The sequence below is a fragment of the Branchiostoma belcheri genome, unplaced genomic scaffold (genome assembly GCF_001625305.1).
Source record: "Branchiostoma belcheri isolate BF01 breed outbred unplaced genomic scaffold, Haploidv18h27 scaffold98, whole genome shotgun sequence".
Classification (NCBI taxonomy): Eukaryota; Metazoa; Chordata; class Leptocardii; order Amphioxiformes; family Branchiostomatidae; genus Branchiostoma; species Branchiostoma belcheri.
In genome coordinates, this window is record NW_017804664.1 from 1,314,204 (window position 1) to 1,332,566 (window position 18,363).

At 41.1% G+C, this 18,363-nt stretch overlaps 1 protein-coding gene and 1 long non-coding RNA gene across 2 annotated transcripts; one reads left to right on the forward strand and one right to left on the reverse strand.

Annotated features, from left to right (window-relative positions):
- Window positions 1-932: 932 nt before the first annotated feature.
- Window positions 933-12,402, reverse strand: LOC109462043 (cocaine esterase-like). Its single transcript, XM_019758539.1, has 10 exons — window positions 12,312-12,402; window positions 11,733-11,874; window positions 10,575-10,779; window positions 9,711-9,890; window positions 8,187-8,461; window positions 7,471-7,549; window positions 5,960-6,112; window positions 4,735-4,891; window positions 2,822-3,044; window positions 933-1,716 (listed from the first exon to the last, which is right to left on the reverse strand). Exons 1-10 carry the CDS (start codon window positions 12,400-12,402, stop codon window positions 1,440-1,442), a joined length of 1,782 nt encoding a protein of 593 aa, XP_019614098.1. The 3' UTR covers window positions 933-1,439.
- Window positions 12,403-15,654: 3,252 nt separating this feature from the next.
- LOC109461981 lies at window positions 15,655-18,349 on the forward strand. The gene is made up of 3 exons (XR_002139728.1): window positions 15,655-15,979; window positions 17,221-17,367; window positions 18,330-18,349. It is a non-coding gene; the product is annotated as an uncharacterized LOC109461981 (long non-coding RNA).
- Window positions 18,350-18,363: the final 14 nt, after the last annotated feature.

Here is an 18,363-nt window from a genome sequence, read left to right on the forward strand (position 1 = left end):
ATGCTCATATATTCATTAATAGATCTTCTTGAAAGACACAGCTATATATATATTTCTGATGAAAGAGTGTGTATCAGTTTAGTGTGTAAAGGAGTTTTTAACGTAGGAAATGTATTTGTTGACACTGTTGATTTGTGCAAATCATAGCTGCAAAATTTGACGCTTTCGTTTTATGAACGTTGTATAACAGCGATTCAAATTTGCAACATTTACAACTGATCCGTAATTCTTGAAAAAAAAAAAAACACGCCGCCTAGGTTCAAGGTAGATTGGCTTCAAATCGGACGATTTTAACAAGTCACAAAAATATATTTTTTTCTGTATACACTTGATCGTTATAATTTCCCATGCTATATTAAAATATAACAATAATTTAACATTGTATCGTATACCACACAGTAATTGAAGCGACGCCCCCGCCTTTTACATATTTATATGCAGTTACAATCATGCTTAAACGAATTTTAAGGCAAACAAATAAAATAAAACAGATAAACAACTAAACCACAAATCGTGCGTGTGAAAGATTTTACTTCTTTGTCTTTTCTTTTCATTAAAGTAGGTAGAAAAACAAGAGCTTATTTAAAGTTCCTGACTTATTAGAGAAATCGCTTCACCTACTCTGGTGACATATATGTTTAAGAATATGTGTATGTAACTAACTCTTAATGTACAAATTGAATAAAGTCTGACAGTGTATAAGATGGGTTTCGGCATTCATACCAAATTTCAGGTCATTCGGCCCATTAAGGAAGAAATTCAATCAATTCAACGAAATGACAGGAAAAGAAGGAAAAACATGACTACCTATACATATGGTGTGCAATAATATAACAAACAAAAATTTAGTCCAAAACGAGCTCAGGATTTTCTGTAACTATGTTAAGGAAAAAATGTTGTGTACGTACTTTTTTAAAAGCTTATCAACCTTTTCCAGCTCCATGATCTGACACCTGAGAGATGAAACACTGTACAACCAGTTTACCAACATTAATATTGAAAATTCCCAATATATATTTTAGGACTATTTCAAACGAAAATGTAAACCTTTTCTAGCTCCATGATCTTGACACCTGAGATATGAAACATTGTACAACGGGTTTACCAACATTAACATTGAAAATTTAAGTCTTCTTATGTAAGTTTTACTTCCTTAGACTGTATTGTATTACTCGGATGAACTTGGATCACTAGCCAAATCACCACATATCTATTCTAAATGATGTTCAGTCGTTTTATACCCTGAACAATTATAGCTTCTTGGTTACACAAAAAAGTCAAACTCACTCACAGAAAAAACAAACAAACAAACAAACAAAAAACAAACTTAAGGCTCTTAAATCACAACCTTTGTGGCCTATGTGATCATAGTCATGATACGACTGACTAAGGTGTGTTTGCTGCCAAGCTTGTTGCAGGCCCAGCCAATGGGAGGGCTTCTAGATTGACGTAATTAGACCGCAAACCAATGATAACGCCAGTATGAAATGGCTGGAGCACGACGGCCCGCCGTTACCACCAGAGCCAACACGTGTGACATTCTTTCCCAGCAGCCTCGGCACCTCCTCGTTCCAAAACGTCATCAGGTCCTCCCGAAGTTTGACGTCAGCAGATGACGTCACGTCCAGCTGGAGGTACGACTGAGATGACGTCACGTAGCGTGGCCAGGAAACCATGTTGCGCATGCGTGCTGATCCGGTTGAGTCGTTTGGATCTCTGCAAGGTTGCCCAAGATTATTTATTAGGTTAGCAGAAATTAAACCAAGGCAAGAACTTAATGATCTTGGGGTCGTTTGGCGTAGCAGCAGAGTGCTCGACTCGGAACAAAGAGGTCGAGGTTCGAGTCCTGACATGCCACTGATCTGGTGCCCTTGGGAAAGGCACTTTACACGACTTTCCTCATTTACTAGTACCTCAATTGAAAATGGGTATTGCAGTTTCCTGTATTTGTACTCTGTGTTGGTGGCGGCATTAAATAAGTTGATGTAACTTGAGTGTGCCGTCACCATGTTTAGTCATGAAATGTTGGAATAAAAAAAATGATTGACATTTCTTGCAATCTACAATTATACGTTTTAACAAGTGAGTATCTCTTTGTCTTATCAGCCCTGGTCACGGGTTAACTGTTTTTACTCAATTGCAAAATATTGCAATTGTCATGTAAGTAGTTCCACACTTTCTTTCAACTTTCTATGTTGTAACTGTGTAAAGACGACTGTTGTAACCTTACAACATTACGCAATTCAGGGAAGGCATAATTATTCTACGACCAATGTATGTTTGTTTAAATCCCAAACCAGAACCTTCTGGTGTAGACGGGAAGTTCGTTAGTAGTTGATTCGTATTTAGGAGTTGGTCGGACGTAGTCGGCAGTCAAACCCATATTTATCTCAAATTTAACTCCATTTGTACCGAAAGGGCAAAGGAGGGCGTGGCCTCTTTAGTTACCAGGTTACTCCCCAGCTTTCTTTTAAATATTCGAACATCTAATCACAAGACGTGGTGACGGTACACTCAAGTTTTTTCAACTCAAGTTCTTTGATAATAATGCCGCCACCAACCTAGGGGGCAATACAATACTCATTCTAACCTTAGCGAAGTGTAGGAATTCGTGCAAAGTGCCTTTCCCATGGTCACAATATATCGGTGGCATGTCAGGACTCGAACCTTGGACCTCTTGGTTCCGAGTCGAGCACTCTGTCGCTACGCCATACGACCCCACAACTTCGTTGAAAGTTTCGAATTGTTCAGAGAGACTTTAAAGAAAAAAAGAGAGATGGTGGTACATACTGAAGATGGTACCCAGGTTAAATCCACGTACCCGTTGGTTGCGAAGTTTACCCAGTAAGCCATCATGTCCAGACTCAGGTCCCGTTCCTCCTGGGTGAAGTTGTACTTCCAGGAGGTCCCAGTGTCGTCACGCAGGAGCGGGATGCCGAAGGTGTAGAACACGTCGTCTCCGTGGTCCGCCATGATGTAGGACGGACGCCAGGAGAACGCGTTTGAATCCTGCTGGAACTCGTACTGATAAACTCGGCCGTGCTCTGTGTAGGGATAAACAAACCTCATGTAGTGTCACGAAAGTTCATCTGTGTTGGCAGTTACATGTTTAAAGTTGAAACTTTTGGTCAAACACAACAAATTCTCTCACCTAGAGCTTTCGACCAGTCACTCTGGTCTTCCTCAGTAGACTGACCCTGTGAAGCTTGTCAAGTGCTTTCTTTGAAGTGTGACGTCAACACTGGGTCAAAGGTCAACACTGGGACAGAGAGGTGAAGGAAGCCATTTACATCAGGGCCCATCGACCTACATTGAACCGCGACGGGGGCCGACATCGTCTACCAGATACCTTTGACCCAGTATTGACGTCACACTTCAAAGAAGCCACGTGACAAGCTTCACTAGGTCAGTCTACTGAGGAAGACCAGAGTGACTGGTCGAAAGCTCTAGGTGAGAGAATTTTTGTGTTGGACCAAAAGTTTCAACTTTAAACAAACCTTATGTAGCATTTTATTAGCCTCAATCAGGCTTGGATTGGATTTGGATTTTTTGATTTATTGAAATTGCAACAGTACAATACACGGCGGACACAGGTAGCTGTTGCTGGTGTTGTGCCCCACACATAGAATCAAGTGCTAGACAGACAATACTCATTTTCACTTGATTTGAGTGAGGAAAGTCCTGTAAAGAGTTTTTCCAAAGGGCACAGGATCGGTGGCATATCAGGACTTGAACCCGGGACCTTAAGGTTCGGAGTCGAGCACGCTGCCACTACGCCACATAACCCCAAGGCTTCGGAGGGGTTAAAGGGTAGAGATAGTTCAAACAGATTAATAACAGGGCATCAGGAGTAAATGAGTACGAAGAAGCAAACTCTACACACTACCCTTCTTCTTGCCCTTTTAAGTATGTTAGGGTTCATAATGCGCAAAATGGAAACATTATGGGTAAAGGTTGAGAAACAAGTATTTGAAATCAAAAAGAAAGATACAAAAGCAAGAAGTTCTGCCGCAGTACAAAAACCCAAATTCCACCTTGACCAACACCTAATCCACCTATGAAATACCGTGTCAACATCATATTCATCCAGCAATGTCTTTTTAAGTTGTGCACACATTTTTCGGTAAGACAGACACAGACAAACAAACGTGAGGACACACAGGCAAACACACAGGCCACAAACATCCCCCTTCCCTCTTCATGGAGGTGAAAAACAACATCTAGAAATGCATTTGCAGCTTTTACAGAGTGTTTTGTTGCTCATTGGAGGATCTTTTCTAACCTATCCTAGGCTTTTCTAATAAGCTAGGCCCTGACCTCCGCGGTACTGGTAAGCGAGCAGCTCATCAGTCGGATATTATATCATTTAAACATAAACTACTGAAGGCCACCTACAACAGATTACAGTCTTGACCTGCCATGTACTTGGACCACTTCTTGTGGGTTTAGTTCTTGTACTACTTCTAGACCGCACTAAGTCTTATTTTATCAACAGAATATATTATAACTACTTATTAGATATACATGTATTTGAATTATGCTTAACCTTTTATATTGATGTATTTTTTACTTGTTATTGACGATGTAAATTTTGATGTTGTATATGATGTTGTATATGTGTCTTTGTATGGGGGAGGGCAATTTGTAAAGGTGCGTATGCACCTGTTTTGCCCTCCCTTTCACTTTGTGAAAAATTATAATAAATAAATAAATAAATAAACAAATAAACAAAACCTGCTGCGGCCTGAGCCATCAGAACGGTCGGAGCAGCGAACACGGAGTCGGTGCCCTGTTGGAGGAATTGGAACCCTAGGTAGATGTTGTCGTCCCACTTGCCCGGGTCCACATACTGGTCTGTCACAGGCTGAACGAGCACATCCACCGTCCCACCCTGGAGGTTAGATTTTGATTTGATTTGATTTATTAGGCTGATAACACATATGTATGCAGCCAGGACTGCCCAACTAGCCGGAGGCTATTATAAAGGGCTAGCCCTCACAACAAGAACATAAACAATTCGGAACAGTTAACAGTGTCAGTTACACTTCAGATAAACATACTATTACATAACAGATGTTGCGGCGAGGTTAGATGAACAAATAACCCGCAAAAAAATAAAACAAGAAAGGTGACCTAATCCAATGCTAATGCCTCGAATAGAAAGTTTTATTTAATGGACCGAGGTTGTCTTTTTTTTTTGGACTATTACAACAGTCCAGTGCTACCTTGAGTGTATTTCCGCGTAATGGATCGTATGTATTCCGTAAAAATTCGAATGAATTCCGTAAAATTCTGTGCAGGAAGCGTTGAAAACCGCCATTGGCAATATACTACCCCTGGATAAATAAATAAAAATGAAATGGAAAATGAAAATTCGTATATATTCCTCACAATTCGTCTGGATTCCGCAAAATTCGTATAAATTCTGTGAAATTCATATGAATTCCGTAACATTCCTATGAATTCTTTTGGCACCCCTGTTTATAGAAGTTTTTTTGCAAATTCATGCCCGGGGGGCTAATTGCATACATACATACATACAAACATAAAACAACAATGAAACGTAGTATAAAATAACTAAAATCTACATCATAAAAGGTAGTTGTCTAGAGCTACAGCTATGTCTAAAACTATGTCTAAGGGGTTTGACTTCTCTGTTTTAGACCATGGAAGACGTAATGTCCCACCTTTATAAGACTAGTGGGTTTTGGGAGGTTAAAAGAAGAATAGTTTTTTCTTGGTCTGTAAGTTTAGTAAAATTGGGGTAAATTGTAGAAGTTTGAATAGTTAACTCATTTCGAGCGTTGCTATGAAAGGAACAATTTGAGATAAAGTGTATTTCGTCTTCCACAGCCTTTGCATTACAATATTTACAAGTTCTTTCACATACAGGTAGCCTTCTATACAATATAGGTAAATAGCTTTATATAAGGTAAATAGGATCAAGCCCCTTACTTACCACGTACTGAGCGGTAATACGGCGTAAACTGAATGGCAATTGCAATTGGAATTCCTGTCTGGTCAACCCATCGTCATCCACAAAGGCAGTTTCGTTATTGACGGTGCCCAGGAGATAGTCAATATTGTTGATATCCTTCCTGAACATCAGGTCCTGTGTAAGACACGTTGTAAATGTATAGTAAGGCAACACCGGCTTAATTTTATGGATGACATCCTCTAAAGACCGGTGCGCGCGGGCGAATAAAAAAATTCTGGCCCAAAATAAAAATGCTACTTAACCACAGGAATACAAAGCTGGTATTGTGAATTCGCGGCAGTACTTAGCGAATAGCGACGTATACGACAAGCCGAATTTATGAATCGGTACTGTACTGAGTTCTTGAGTTATGAAGCATCGGTAGCCTGGGCGCCCGGCTCCGTACTGTCGCTAACTACCATGGACTGCCTAGGCCTAGAGCCAGGCCAGAGCTTCGACGTAATTTTTTTTTAGAACAAGCGAAAATCAATGCGCGCGCGGATGTCATCCATAAAATTAAATCGGTGTGGCCTAAATGTCGATCAAAATAAGACACAGAACGTAGAATTCAACACTCACAACCTAATATACTCTTATCGAGGGTATATGTAGTGGCATGACTGGGTTAAGGTTTTCTATATGCCTGTAGGTGTTGTAAGGGATACTACGTATACTAAACTTCGATCAGTTTCAAATAAAGAAGAACAAACTCAAGAATATGAATAAATGATTGATTGGATAAATGGGGGGTCGTTCTGTAACGATACCTTTAAGCAAGAGGCTGAGTTTTATTTTTCAAACTTTTGTTGGATACAAACACGGCAAATGTAATATAGTAAACGTCTTGATTGAAGATGGAATTCGTGTACAGTATCGAAAGCTAATGAATTTAAGTAAATTTGCAACATTTATGTCAAATACATTAACCGGAACTATATGCTCCTTCTGGATAGTTGACACGATTTTGGTAACCGACGAGCGACCGAAAAACATTGATTATTGGAAAACCTTGGAGACCACCAAAAGTTCATTGAAAGCCCAACGGTCACAATTTATTTATGACGATTTACCACATTTGTGGAAGGATTGACATAACAGGTGACTATCACCTTTTCAAAGATGTCAAACCTAATTCCAGGATGTAATGTTTGAACCACTCACACCGGGAAGGTCCCCTACTCTTTTCGATAAGTGTGGTGGGTTCTTTAACGTGCGTGGGGTGTGGCTCTCCCAAACACGGGACCTCCATTTAACGTCCAATCCGAGGGACGTCCCTAACCGAAGCTAGGTACTCATTTTCACCTGAGTGAAGTAAGGAAAGTCGTGTAAAGTACTTTTCCTAAGGGTACAACGTCGCGGCGCATGTTCGGACTTGTTCGGGTAGGACCCGGAATCGAACCCGGGTCTCCCCGTTTCATAGTCCAGTGATGTACCACTATTTGCAAACTCAACAAATGAATGGAGTATAGAACAACAAATACAGGAACACGTACCCATGGACTCTCCGGGAGAAATGTTCCACCGATGACTGCTGTTATGGCCGCTCCTTGCTTTACAGCTTCACCTGGTTTACTGTATTCAAAGGATGAACATCATTTGATCATGCCGGACGAATCGAACCCCCCGAAGGGCTCAAAGGTACACTTTTTGGTCCAATTTTTAACTAAAGGTCCAAGACTGTTGTTAATGATGGATTGATTCGTCTTTTCAGCGGGGCTGGAATCGTAAATAAAACTGCTCACTTTGTTATTTAAAAAGTTATCTCTGATTTTTTTTTCTTTGAAATCATATCGCAGGAAATGCCATTTTAGAAGGTTAATTTTCTTCAGAATTTTCCAGGGGAGCTTGCCCCCCAGACCCGTAGAAATCTTGCTTTCGGCGCTCGCAGTGAGAAGAATCCCCCCCCCCCCCATTAAAAATCCTGGGTACGGGCATGGCGTTGATGAACGTTAGACATCCAGGTAAACAAAAACTCAAAGGGAATTCAAACTGGATCAATTACAGGAAATAATTTCCGGACGTTTCGAGTGACATCTACCAGTTCATCATTGACGCTAAAGAATAGTGGTGGATGTCACTCAAAATTGGTCGGAAATTATTATCCATAATTTATCCAGTTGTAGAGTTTGAATTTCCTAAGAGCACCAATTGTTGAAATAAACACCTAGAATCGAATCGAATTCAGAACTAAAACATGGGCTGAACATACCCTCGAAGACAGCTCATCATTGCATCGTAGTCGGCCGTGGTGCAGTTTAACCCTCTAGCAAGGGTCTCTGTTCGTGTGAGGTCACCCTTCTCAGTCACTGGAACTCCCGCCACGCCGCTCTGAGAGATGGCCCGGTGGAACAGGCCCCTTGCCAGGGGAGACATGACCAGCAGGGACACGCCCCAGCTCCCACCAGAGTGGCCGAAGATGGTGACTCGGTCAGGATCTCCTCCAAAGTTTCTGATGTTCGCCTGGATCCACTCAAGGGCTTTCATCTGTTAAAAGATGTGGGGGTAGATAGTCATAATCTTTATTTTCTATATGTCATTGATTAAATGAATGTATGTTGTATATATCAATCAAATTTATCTAAATCTTGACATTTTTCCTGGTGATTTTATTATGGCATTTCTTTCAGACTGAAACTAAAATTTTTTCACTGTACTGTCCTTGATGCTGAACATACCATCCCTGACATTGATGATGATGATGATGATGAATGGTTTATTAACATAAAATCCATCGCAGCCCGCAGGCTGAATTGCGGATTCCGATTACACATAGGGCTCAATTGACAATAAAACAATGGGTCAATTATCCTATATATAAGTATAAAAAGAAATAACGTTGATGGATAAAATTTAGCATTTATACAATAATAGGTTTATCAGACGGTATATTAAAAGCTTAATCCTTAAAAACATTAACAATTTGATTAAGTATTTAAAAGGCGAACAATGTAAGCTATTGGGGAGTTCCTGAGTCGTTCAGTCCTACATTTAATTGGTCGATACTTGTCTCTGTTTCTGGTTGTTCTGTCGTGGTAGTCCGAACCCTTTGGTGGCAGCATTGACGGTGTGTGGGATTCTAAATGAGTCCCGAACTTGAGACACAGCTTCTGCCGGCGGTCTGAGAGCAACGGAAGGTTTAAGTCTGTCCTGCCTTGCTCGTAGCTAGTGAAACGCCTTCCCAGTATTGTCCGAACTGCTCTCCGTTGTACAGCTTCGAGTTTGTCCGACTGTGCACAAGTGAGCCCCGGGTGCCAAACTGGCGCGCAGTATTCCAATACTGGCCGTACAAAGGACGTGTATATAGTGACGAGGTCACCGGTGGGAAGATTGAAGTGTTTGAGTTTCCGTAGGAAGAAGAGTCATTGAACATCCTTTACAGTGTTTTTTTCTCCTGCTGTGTATCATTGGTATGAAATAAAAAATCTGATGACAGAATAACAGATACTAAAGAAGATTAGTAGCATGACGTATCACTATTTCCATTCATGCCATAATCTTTTGCTGACCTTTGACCTTCCATCCCACATTGCATCTTCGTGGTAGCCATATTGAATCTAACCGATTCCCAACCATCAAAATGACCCCGCAAAACATGCGTCGGAATTTACAATATGCGTCGGAATTTACAATACGGGTACCGCCTATAATGACTCCCTATAGGCTCACTCTAGAAATGCAAGCATATCCTGAAATCTCTTTGGTGCTTTTAAGCAAGAAAAAAAAAAGATCGTACCGCGTCTAGAGGACCGAAGTTTCCCGGTGCGTCGTTGTCCAGAGTTGGCAGGAAGCCCAGGTTACCCAGCCGGAAGTTGATGGTTACCATGACGACGTTATGGAGTGACGTGGGGATCTCGGCTGGGTACTCGTCGCCAGAGCCACGGACCATACCCCCGCCGTGTAGCCACACCATCACCTGAAATAGATAAAGTGAAAGTGATCTCGAACCAGTTTAGCTCATTGAAGAGCTAATCTTCCACTGGTCGTGACAGAGAAGACAGACGCTATGTACAGTATTTACAGGTTCATTGTACCGGGGAAATTCCCCTAGCTCTTTTCGACAAGCACAATGAACAGTGGACCACGGCTTAACGTCCCGTCCTAAGGACTGCGACCCTAAACAGTAGCGTGCATGTCGGGTGAGCGACATCAGCCGGGATTCGAACTCCCAACCTCTTAGTCCAGAGGCAGGATCGCTAACCACTGGACTACGCACGCTACCACGCTATAGAACTGTATGTTTCTGAAAGACTGTCCGATATGTCTGTCTGTTATGAAGCATATTGATTGACGATATTCCCGATCCATCCTTCGACGCACCCATCCATCCATCCATCCATCCATCCATCCATCCATCCATCCATCCATCCATCCATCCATCCATCCACCCACCTATCCATCCATCCATCCATCCACCCACCCATCCATCCATTCATCCATTCATCCATTAGTCCACCCATCCATCCAACCATCGACTCACCCATTCAACCATCAACCCAATCTCCAATTTATCCGCCATTCTATCCATGACTTTTCCAACTAACTGCAAAAACATGTTCATGACTTCTTATACTGTATTAAAGTGTTCGACGGTACTCACAGGTAGGTTGGCGTTGTCGGAAACGCTTGGGGTGTACACGTTCAGGAACAGACAGTCCTCGCTGGTTGAGTTACTGCGAGCAACGAATTCCTGGAAGATGGGGTACGGTTCCGGCCCCTCTCCGGGATTCTGGGGGCAAACCGGCCCAAACTCGGTGGCGTCACGTTCGGATGTCCAGCTGACAGGGTCCTCGGGAGGGCGCCACCTAGCAAAGATAGTTGGAACTAGAAAGGCCAATATTTGCTTTGGAGCAAATACAGCGATGGGTTCACCACATTTTACGACATGGCAGGGAAAGAATGGGAAACACAAGGGAAAACAATGATTTATATAACTATAATATGAAGTAAAATACAACTAAAACAACAGTTGGATAGCTATTCCCTACTTTATTGGTTAGGATTTTTAATTGCATAATGCAAACTGTTGATTTTCAAAATAAAAAAAAAACGTCCATGCCCGGCATTCCAATGCTGGAGCAGGAAAGCTTGAAATACCTACCAAAACACTTGAATACAGACATACTGTCAGTATGGAAATGCTTCTGTGCAGGTGTTAATCAAGTTAAATCCCAACAGCCAATCAGCAAGAAGTATAGAGGAAAGCTGCATGCCTATTGGTTGATGCCCTGCATTCCATTGTGATGACTCATGCCCAAACGTGGTAAACAAGGCAAACTAACACAGTAATACATTTGCTATAACACAGCCAAAAAACTCAAATAAAATCATTCTAAAAGCCTGTATCACAATAATTTAAAAAACGCCTAGGGGTATTTGCCCACTGTACCTCCATACCAAATTTCAGGACCTTGGGCGCTAAAATGAAGAAGCTGAATCCATTTAAAAAATGGCAGGAGAAGAAGAAGGAGGAGAAGAAGAAACATCAGAAAAAGCAATATGGTTTCACCACACCACTTCGTGGTGTGGTGAACCCATAATAACAGAACCTGCAAGTCGTGTTACCCATTCATTCATGCATCTAATCATCGATCAAAATCGTCTTATCTTTAAACCAACATATCATCTTAAGAAAATTTCATTCGATAATCTTTTTCTGTCTTCTCACTATTTATTTACCTCTTAGTTAGACTAGACCATCAGAGTATTCAATTGCATTTTCATGGCAAATATTGCCCTTTTTCCTTAAAACCACTACCTGAGGTCTCCTACAGGTGGGGCAGCATAAGGAATCCCCTTGAAGGTGAAAACTCGGTCAACGACGGCATTTCCGACAACACCAGAGGTCATGAACTCTGACCCTCTGACGTCACCATAGGTTGTGGAGACAACAGCGGCATCTAATGCAAACAAAGTATTGTAAAATGTTAATAACACAAGCAAATGAGCAATTATAAATCATAATTTGCACGTTTCTTTGCAATAAACTTTTTTCTATTACCATTTTATTCTGTGGACTGATCAAAGGTCAATATTCTGTATAGCCTTTGGTCAAACGCCCTTTGGTAGTCTAGGAAACGGCCGTGATTCAAACCCGGTATTCACCCAACAGGTTACATACATGTACAGGAACAGTCTTCAGAGTCTTAAGCTAGGTTTAAAGATGGGGGACAAATATAATTTTTTATTAAGTCATAAAAGGTACGATCGGTGTGTCGCGAGCCCCGGTTATCTTACTGCTTGTAAAAAATACTGCAAATTTGAAAGAGGTAAAATTTGTCTTAAATATGTGTCAAAACAAATACTACAGATGAACGTCCGTTCCAAATATACAAACCTAACACTCCCGATCCTCCTTTAAGCCCCACAGTTACCGCTAAGAAAGCCCAAAGCGCTCGGAGACCTCGGCGACAATAGCAAGCGGCCATCTTGTCAAGAACGTGTTGCTCAGCAAACAACGCGACCTTTGTCCGTCACCTGAACGACCTAAGGCACGTTCCACGAAGCCTAGCCTAAAACAGGACTGCTAAGGACCAAGGCTTAGCAGAACTGCTGATTACCAAAGCTAAGCAGGACAGCTAAGAAACGAGGATTACCTGGACTGCTAATTAAGGACCAAGGCTAAACAGGAATGCTAACGAACAAGGCTAAACAGGGCTTCTGGGGACCGAGGCTAAACAGGGCTTCTGGGGACCGAGGCTAAACAGGGCTTCTGGGGGCTAAGGACCAAGCCTAAAGAAAACGCGTATACAAGGCAACAGCAATTGATCAGCTATTGTTTAGCGTTAATATGTACACAGTTTACAGAGACTCAAAGTGTTGACATTGTCACCTTACCTCTATGTCGAAGATTGTATTTTTAACTACGACGTTTTCTTTTCACTCATTTCTTTAAAATCATTAGTCAAGAATTTACGTGTCCTAACACGTAAATTCGAACACTGCTTGACGAACATCGTTCTAGAATAGTCCATCTGCATCAGTGTTAAAATGGGGAACATTTGCATGGACATGCGGCCATAGGTTGAAGGTTTGAAAGTCAGCCGGAAAAAGGCTTCAAATAGAGGGACAGCCGCCACCCCCACCACACCCCACACCCGAAATGTGTGCGTTAGTTACTAAACCAAACATAGGGAGCAGTCACATCAAACTCCCATACGTGTATGGTAAAACCGACCGTCTCATGTCGTAAGTTATTTTCGTCTAAATCTTCGGCCTTCCGCCGTTGGGCGATCCGACCCGCGGTCGGGCTAGTACCTCGGGCAGTACGGAATACACCGTGTAGTATTGTATATTTATTACATTTACTACATATGCATAACAAGCATTTTTTTTTTAACTCCAGTACACAGTGAATCGGTAACACCTAGCCTCAGCATACTTGTGAACCGGTAGGACATAGAGTATACAGTGGACCAGTAACACATAGCTCCAGTACACAGTGAACCATGTAACGCATAGCTTCAGTGCGTGCACAGTGACCTGGTAGCACCTCACCTGTAACAGTACACACAGTGAACCAGTAACGTATAGATTCAGTACATAACAAGCCTTACCTGATCCACGTGTAAAAGCCACAATCACTGCTGAGAATAGCAGGAAAGCATGGAGACATCGGGAGCTAGTATACCAACCAGCCATCTTGGTAGAGGTTACACGGTAAATAACACGCCTGCTTCAGGCCATGGTTTGACGTATAAATAACCAACTATTCATGTGCGGAGATGCATACATTATTTAGCCAAGCGACGGTTCAAAACAATGTCCCTGGCCGTATGAACACCAGGGTAAAGGTGCAATTACCGCAAGGCCAGCAGGTACGGTCGGCAGAATGTATATGTACGTAGTGCACGTCTGGAAAACCATATGAAATAATATTAAAAGTTTAATTTCTATCAAACACATAAAAGCCATAGGCTGAACTGCGTGTTTCAATACACATGATCGTTGAAAAAGTACACTTAAAAAGTACATTAAAAGCAATCAAAATAAAGCGACTATTAAAACATTACAGGCCCGTCGGTTAGCAATGCACCTCCTTCAACCCTTTGTTTAGAGAGCTTCTAAAGCAACACTGCTGATCTCTGACCTCCTAACCTTAGGCTGGCTTAACGACATTGATTTACGGAAAGCGATTTTGTTTTGACGCTTGATTATTTTGTAACGTTATGTATAGTTAATGTGACGATGTCATATTTTTTCATGTGTAACTTTTTGTTACAGGGCATTCTTGAAAAGCAGTGGTTTTAAAAGCACTGAGGTTTTTACTCTGTTTAAATAAAGACCAAGGCTAAACAGGACTGCTAATATAAGGACCAAGACTAAACAAACCTGGATACAGGCCAACATCATTTGATAACCACATCTATTGTTAAGAGATGTTATGTACACAGTAAAAAAAGACTTAAAGTGTTGACATTGCCACCTTACCTGTGTGAAGATTGGATTTTTAACTGCAACATGTTGTTTTCACACACTTCTCACCAGTCAGGAATTCACGTGTGCTTGGAGAACATTGTTATCCTGAATTTTATAATGATCCCTCTGTATCAGTGCTAAAATAGGGAACACTTGCATGGGCATGCAGCGTAGGTTGGAAGCATGGAAGTTAGTCACCACAATTAGACAAAGACAGTGGCTCGGAAAAGAATTTCAAATAGTAGAGCCACCCCCCACCCCCCCTACACACACACGTAAAAAAATATGTGCGTACGTTAATAAACCAACCATAAGGAGCAGCCACGTAAGCTACCATGCTAGTATGGACAAAACTGTACGCCTTATGTTGAAAATTAGTTCCGTCTAAATCTTCGGCCTTCCGCCGTTGGGCGAGCCGAGTCACGGTCAGACTGGTACGTCGGGCGATACAGAATACACCGTGTAGTATTCTATATTTACTACATATGCAGAGCAAGCCTTTTTTAACTTCAGTACACAGTGTAACTTTTAAATAAGTACACGCTGATACAGAGTAACACCTAGCTTCAGTACACATGTGAAGCAGTAGGCCCTGAAATAGAGTATACAGTGGACCAGTAACACATAGCTTCAGTACACAGTGGTCCAGTAACGCACAGCTTTAGTGCACAGTGAACTGGTAGCACCTCACTTGTAACAGTACACACAGTGAACCAGTAACGTATAATTTCAGTAAATAACAAGCCTTACCTGATCCACGTGTAAAAGCCACAATCACTGCTGAGAAGAGCAGATGGGTTTGGAGACATCGGGAGCTAGTATACCAACCAGCCATCTTGGTAGAGGCTACACGGTAAATAACACACCTACTTTAGACCATGGTTTGATGACTGGGTGGTAGTAACCAACTATTCATGTGCAGCGATGCATATATACATTATTTAGCCAAGCGACTTTTCAAACAATGTCCCTGACCGTATGAACACCGTATGAACAATGACCGTATGAACACCAGGGTAAAGGTGCAATGACCGCAAGGCCATCAGGTCTTCAGAATTTATATTTACGTGGTGCACATTACCGTACCAGTCGGTGCAAAGTGGGCGGAGTGCTGACCTTGTATTCGGTAGGTCGTGGGTTTGATCCTCAGCAGTGTCATACCTATTAGTAAGACTTTAAAAATGGTACATACTGCTTTCTCTTAACATTACAGGTCAGTCTGGTGGAAGTAAAATAATGGTGTATTTACGCAGAACCAGCCGATACACATACCATATATAGTAACTACTTACTAACGGTGACCACCGTTATATAGTAACTAATAAGCTAAGAGGCTCTCTTCACCTCCTAGGATGTGACCGTTATTAGTAACCTCACTGCTTTACTATAGAAAATAAACGGTCGGGTGTAGTCCTCGCGAGAGTTGTAAAATCCGTCGCGAGATAATGCGAGACTAGACTTGCGGTTGGTTGCCGGCTTGGCTGAAATGGACGACAGACGGGACGGCCTGGCGATTTATATTTTCTCTTCATCTCTACTCTGACCTGGACCAATTCCTGGACCATTTATAGGCTACATATTCTGCAGGTTAGTCACTAGCTCACTGGACTCTCAGTCCTTGTTGTTTAAGTGCTAAATCCGCGTTGCGTTGAGGCACGACTGGACTGTTTTCTCTTCTTCGCAAATGGCCAGTGAATATGTTTGGATATGTGGCTAGCAGCCAAAAGAAGATTTCAGTAGTCAAATATCAACTGCCTATGTAATACATTTGATTTGGTAATGGTATATACGTATACGTAGGTGTGTGTCTGAATGTGTATTGGGGGTGGGGGCGGCATTCAAATGTACGCGCGCCCGGGTGATTCCATTCCAGAATGGGGTTGGGCAGCTACTCTCCAAGCAGAGGTTTGGGTTTTGGGGGTATTTCTAGCGTGTTTTTAGGCTTTTTTATCGGGGTTTCTCTTTTGCACTGAATTTTTTTTTCCCACCAAAGTTTGAAAACACGCTAAAAATACCCCCAAAACCCAAACCTCTGCTTGGATAGTATTGGGCAGCATCAAACTACTAGTACATGTATAATATATACGTTACACTGTAACTTGACTAGATGTAGTATTATCAAGGAGCTTGGTATCATATTATGAAGGACATTACATCATTGACCATACATGTCACTAAGACAGCATTAGTTTGATTACGGGTTACTATTTCCCTATACACATGTATCTAAATAGAAAATAGAACATTTAATGTTTTTTTAAATTCAAAATTCATGTATTTTGTCATAAAACAGATTCATGAGTTGCATTTTATTTCATGTTTCTTTGACCCTCATTCTGTTTATGCTAAACAGAGTTAAAATGTCACTCCCTAGTTATTAATTAAAGGGAAAGGATAAAGTCATTTCTCACCACTCATTATCATCCCCCATCAGGCATATTTTACTTCCATAACTATCCTCATCAAATTGGTACTGTGTTGTGGTGTTATCCAAAGTTATACTATTAGCCTACAAAAAGGGAAAGCACTTTTTTTTTACTGTAATATACTAATACATTGAAACACAATTCACTGTATTCAAGAGTTCATCAATCAAAGCAAGAAAAAGCATTGTGGATGTTTTAAAAAAGATCTACAACCTATTATATGTATGGCACTTACCAGGCTGATGTATCAGTAACTGACCCTGATAAAGGTAGTTTTGGAGTTACTGAAATGTCATGATGTGTAAATTGATACGTATCTACATGTATTTACCATGCGCATATGTATATTTGACATATGACATATGTATATTTGTTTCTGTCAATTTTTGTATTGTATTGTAGTACGCCGAAGCAGAGGAAATGGCAGCGGGTAGGATTAAGAGTCGCAGCATGCAATACTGGGGAACCAGAAGGAGTCCCAATGGAACCGCTTCACATGCTGATGTACAAGGGACTTAAACTGGGCTTCTAGTAGTTTTCTTTGCCCCAGTAAGTTACATTAACTTTGAAAATTACCTGTACCAGACACATTTTACCTGTACCACTCACTGTCACCCAGAACATAGGAATTATGTAGATTACACAGAAAACTGGAAATCATTGCCAGGATTTCTTTTGAACTTAAAAGTAATACAATGTGAAAGTCAATGCAGCAAATAAAAATCCACATATGCCTACACTTTTATATAAAACTACTAGTAGTACCAGTGAGTGCAGGTTTGATGCAGGTGAATTGTGCACCGAACAGGAAATATTTGTACTGCCCTTCTATCTCGGTACCAGGTAAGGCGCTGATATTTCAAATGGATTAATACTGCTACAGTTAAAATTCACTGTTCAATATAGCCTTGTATCCAGTCTCCACTCAGTCAGGCTGGGCATACATGTAAGAATGAGCATAAATGTAAAAATTTTGAATCCAGTGATAATTTTAAGAATATCCAGAAACACAAACAGTTCTCAAACAGGTGGCATTGAGATTCTTACATGTACTGCATTCTAACAGCATTGAAAACAGCTCTGATCACATTCAGATTAGAATCAAATGGGCCCGAATATTTCGAATACACTATGAAATTTTCACAATATGCACTTTGAATAACATTCTGCCTGTCATGTGAAGGGCGAAGGGGAGGGCAAGCATACAGGTACAGTGCTGGTAGCTGTAAGTAACTGTTACATAAACAGGTTTGGCAAATAATCTATAAGTTATACATGTAGCCTGGTAGCAAACTGTCATTCTAGTGGTAAATCACTTATTTTGTTTTATGATTCATTATCTAAAAATTAGAATACTAGTATACTCAAGTTTTCTTGATTATCAAATGCCTTCAATTATGTAAAAATTAGAATACTAGTATACTAGTTTGCTAATTCTTCACACTTGTTGTGAATTTTGTTGCTAATTCTTAGCAACTGTAAATAGACATGTACATTCTATTTTTCTCCAGGGCCATGGAGGAGTACCCGGGGAGGACTTCGCCT

Coding starts and splice junctions, on each gene's coding strand:
- LOC109462043 (XM_019758539.1), bottom strand. CDS start 12,402: ATGGCCGCTTGCTATTGTCGCCGAGGTCTCCGAGCGCTTTGGGCTTTC. Junction 7,550..8,186: donor ATGATGAGCTGTCTTCGAGG/GTATGTTCAGCC, acceptor CTTTGAATACAG/TAAACCAGGTGAAGCTGTAA. Junction 1,717..2,821: donor GTAAACTTCGCAACCAACGG/GTACGTGGATTT, acceptor GCAACCTTGCAG/AGATCCAAACGACTCAACCG.